This window comes from Formica exsecta, unplaced genomic scaffold (assembly GCF_003651465.1).
Source record: "Formica exsecta isolate Colony F162 unplaced genomic scaffold, ASM365146v1 scaffold937, whole genome shotgun sequence".
Classification (NCBI taxonomy): domain Eukaryota; kingdom Metazoa; phylum Arthropoda; class Insecta; order Hymenoptera; family Formicidae; genus Formica; species Formica exsecta.
This window is the reverse complement of record NW_021853704.1, coordinates 10045-14988: the sequence shown is the minus strand read 5'-3', so window position 1 is coordinate 14988 and position 4944 is coordinate 10045. Positions and strand designations below refer to the sequence as shown.

Genomic DNA, 4944 nt, shown 5'->3' with positions numbered 1-4944 from the left:
ATACTTATTACAATACTTAAAATTTCTAAATTATATTAAATAGCCTACATAACCGAAAGTAATCATGTATGCATATTAAATTTTCATAAAATATATTTATAATAATATCTTAAAACATCCTACAAATATCCTGAACCATCCTGGACATATTCAGGATGAACCTGAGGACATTTTGTGCTGTCTGGGTCACTATGTAGAAAAAGCAAAATCTCGCAAGCTTACAAATATATGTTTAATACTACAAACACAATAATGAGATATTAAAACAGTACCCATACAGCACAGATCATTGCAATTATATTGCAGCAACATTGCAATGTTGCAAATTGCAATGCAACATTACAAAGACATTGCAGAAATATAGAGCCACAAAGTACCAGCACACTTGTAGCAACATGACATTAATATTTCGGAAATATTGCAAAATTCAATTTTTATATAATTTTAATAATAAAATATTATAATAAAATAATTTTTTGCAATATTTCTACATGAAAGATGTTAACGATAAACAATACTAAATGGTTCATTTTATTAAAACATTTTTCTTAAATTGGCTTATATTGCTGCACTGTATGCTTTGCGCAGCACATGTACGCGTTCGCAATTGTGTGCGTGTGTAGTAGGCGCCGGTCTTGCTGCACATATCTGTGATTGTCGTGTATTTCGTGATTAACATTTTTTATTGTTGCGTACGAGAAAAGGTAAGAACTTTTTGATAATATTATGTTTTATTATAGCAACCTATATATATTATGTATTAATTAATCATAATAGAATAGCATGTCCTAAGGTTAATAACCTAGGTTAATAACCTTAAAATTATTGAGATCGCAAAAGTAAAAATTATATTTATCTATGATATATGTTCGTATATTTTTTATGTGGATATTTTTTGCTTTCTCTAATTTTCTATTTTGCTGTAGATATGAACTTTAAAATATTTGATAAAAATATTTATGTATATTTGCAGTATGTATATTTTTATGCAAATATGAATTTTAACTCCTATTTTATTTTTACAGACATTTAACAAAGGAAAACAATAATGGACAAAATTCAATAAATTATTAATGGTAATAAAAGCGCCGCGTAAAGCTGAACCATTTTTATATATATCTCTAATATAAAAAAAAATATATTTTTATTTCGTGAACATGTTAAGTGCAATAATATGTTATGTGCAATGTTATGTTATTTATAACGTTAACATAAGTACAAATAAAGACATTTAATTACAATGTATCGTCAATAATTACACATTTATATACCCAAAAATAAATATATATACATCATTGCAAATTCATTACATTGCAATATTGCTACAATATTTTGATGCAATATTCCTAAAAGCGGACATTTTATCATTGCTGCAATTCCACAGCAATGATACAGCAACATTTTGCAGTGAATTTGCAAAGTTGCAATATTGCGGTGAAAGATTGCTACAATATGTATGCAATCTTTGTGTGCTGTATGGGATCCAATCGAATTCGCTATTAGCAAATGATAATAAATTCGCGAATCTCTGCAGTGTAAATAGTCGAGTAAGAGCACATAAAAGCGTCTCGACGGAGACGCGCAGTATAGGAACGCAACGGCAGAGAAAGGTTTCGTTTGCGCAGACACGCGCGCGAAATTTGCGGGAGAGTGAATTTTTATCGCGACGTCGTAACGAGCGATGACATATCGGATGCGGCATTAGATTGCGCGCGATAATGTTCGGCGGTTATGTGTCTCTTTCGTGCGTTTTCCGAGCGATAAAGTCAAGCGCGAGACTCGCTCGCGAGAATCCTCCGACGTGACGGAGATAAAAGCGCGATCGTGCCGGGCGATTGTGACCTCCGGAGCGTTTCCAAATTTCAGAAACAACCTTGGATACACGATGTTAAAGTTTTTCGGTCGGCTGACTCAGAGTGCCGTCCTCGGAATCGAAGAACGTGACACAATCGTCTTCTCGGAGCTCGTCGCGCGATCAGGACTGACTCGAGACAAATCCGGGGCCCTGACTTTACGGAACGATCGGCACATTTTAAAGAAAGGAGAGACGTAGGGAATAGAGTGAAGAAATCGGGTCAGGGCTGTTCTTTTTCCAAATCCGAGCTATGCATGCTTCGATAGTTTTTTTTTTTTTGATAAAAATACAGATAGTAGATTAGTTCAAGAATAATATTTTTTATAGCGAAGGCGTTATCAGCTTATAAATGTAAAAAAAAAGTGATTAATATAAACTTTAATGCAACTATCTTAGACAGAAATTTCAAAAATCATTAGACATACGTTTTATTAATCTCTTTTTAATTATCTATATGTATACGTTTTACTATATATTTTTCAATTTCTTCAAGACTGCCGCATAAACTTTAATTACGGACGTTAATGATTCGCATTAATTAACGAGCGTGACGTATATGTCAGCAATATCGAATTAAAATTCGATTTTAGAATAACATCGTCTGAAAGATTGTCTAAATGGCCGCTCGGAGAGACGCACTCTTTCAAACTAATCATCTCTAGTCCCTTATATATATTTGATATTCCTTTAAAATTAATAAAATTAATATGAAGTCATGTAGTAAAATAGTACTCACACATATAAATGCACGATAATTATGGCATCGACGCATTCTTATTATGGAAACAATCTTTCAAACTAATCATCTCTAGTCCCTTATATATATTTGATATTCCTTATCAAAAGATAAAATTAATATGAAGTCATGTAGTAAAATAGTACTCACACATATAAATGCACGATAATTATGGCATCGACGCATTCTTATTCTTGAAATGATGGAAACAATATAAAATAGAATGAGATATATGTATAATAGCGCAAATAAAATATAAAAAAATAGAAATTGTAATAATATAACGACCAAACTTGAAAAATATAGAAAAGAAGAATATACAAGTGATAAATAGCATTTTATTTTTATTGCACAATTCAAACATTGTCGTGGAGATATCTGTAAATGTGTTAAAAAATATAAAAGTATAAAAATATTAATTTTTCATTAAAATGACAGCCATACATAAACTGTCGTGTGGAATTGTGTATGTAAATCTGGGTGTCACAAAAAAAGTGTCCATTAATCATTGACAGACTGATAGCTCATTAATGCACTATCTTCTCTTATATCTTCTTCCTTAATAACGTAGTAACACTACAATTATTTCCAAAGAACTGGTTCCAAGATCCATTGTTGATTAAGATTTTTAGTACAAACCGCTACTACAAGCGTATCATCGTCCATTGCCTGAAGACACATTTCGGAAGGCATGTGCAAAAATACTCTCATCTAAAAATAATCGTCACATTGACAATGCAAAATCTGTATTAAGAGTACATATTATTATAGCCGATATTTCACCAGAGATATCCTACTTGTTCATCGTATTGCCATTTTTGTCTTTCGCGACCGCTACACGCCATTATTTTCACTTTCGGCATCCTCTGCTGCGTATCTCGTTCTGGTGCATCCAAACATACACTTTCGTCCGTCATTATCACTCCGTTTTTGGTCATCACAAACATCTGGCTGAACATCGGTCGCGGTATGCAGGAGTGTAGAACCGCATTCCCTGAAGGTTGCGCGTACGAACTTTTCGCGGTCGGTCGCATGATGCATCTCTTTGTTGCGGCGTGCACTATCTGACATGAATATGATTATGATGACTGACTGATCATACTTTCTGATATAAAGAAAGAGAATGCTAGATTTAAAAATGAGCATTACCCTGCCGAAGAATCGATCGTCCGTAGGAAAAAAGTGTTCGGGCCACACATTCTCCAAGTACCATTCAAAACTTTTACACTGTAGTTTCTCACGTAAAGCTAATCTCGAACGAACCTGCTGCTTGTATCTCAATCTAGCTGCCTCTAATAAAATAGGAGGTATAAGAATCCATAAAATCAGAGAGCTATTTCTATGCGTCTATAAAATAAATTTGTGCTTGTAATGGAATTATAAGAATATATAATTTCATTTACCAGGATTGAACTTGAAATAAAACTCCGCCCATTGATCCATCCACACTATAGCGACTCTGGCAAGGTTGCCGTATAAGATATCACCGACGCCGCCCGGGAAAGTATAAGGAGAAGATTTTCGGAAGAGATGCCCGACGTGGGAGCAAGGAGCAATTTCAATACTGCCTCCGCATTGCCATATTCGAAATGACAGTTCCAAATTCTCGCCACCCCAGATTCGCATCTCATCATCGTAACTGCCCAATTTAAAGAAATAATCCTTGTTGATAGAAAATAACCCGCCTGCCATGGCGGGCGTTCGAAATGGTTCGACTATGTTGTCGCGCCGTTCCTTCAGCAGACGGCCATTTAATGTTAGCCAACGAAAATGTAAATCCCAGTTAAATGCACCCCAATGGAGCTCAAACGATCTACGAAATTATTAAAATTCTTAGACTATATTTATTGAAAAATAAATAAATAAAAAAAACAAAGTCTTGACAAAATTACAATCAAAATATTGCAGTTTATTAATAAGTGCAAATAAATACATATAATTTTACCTTGTATAACTAAAAGTATCATCGTTTATTATGTCAATTACTGGAGAGACGACTCTTGTCGCGTTTTTACCAACTGCTTCAAGCAATGGTTCCAACCATCCTGCAAATATTGCATCCAATACTATATGTAGTATAGCGAAAGTTTTGTTTTTGGTATTAGCGTAATATAATGAAGCTTACCTACCAACCGTACATTCACAGTGAGCATCGAGAAAAGTGAGAACTTCGCCTTTAGCATCATTTGCTCCCAAAAGCCTCGCTTTTATTAATCCTATCCGTTCTTTGGATCGCAAAACTCTTGTAGGAACACTTAGAGTTTTTATGTAACCATCCAAGGGACTTTTCAAAAATTCTAGTAATAGATAATATAAAATAATAATGTAATAAAAATATATAAACTCACATAAA

At 33.7% G+C, this 4944-nt stretch overlaps 1 protein-coding gene across 1 annotated transcript; it reads right to left on the bottom strand.

Annotated features, from left to right (window-relative positions):
* Positions 1-2909: 2909 nt before the first annotated feature.
* LOC115245310 (polypeptide N-acetylgalactosaminyltransferase 3-like) lies at positions 2910-4899 on the bottom strand (the record flags this gene model as incomplete). Its single annotated transcript, XM_029823572.1, has 6 exons — positions 2910-3302; positions 3389-3655; positions 3741-3883; positions 3995-4404; positions 4537-4636; positions 4721-4899. Coding segments are annotated over 6 exons (1228 nt in total), but the record flags the coding sequence as incomplete, so codon positions are not given.
* Between the last annotated feature and the right edge of the window lie 45 nt (positions 4900-4944).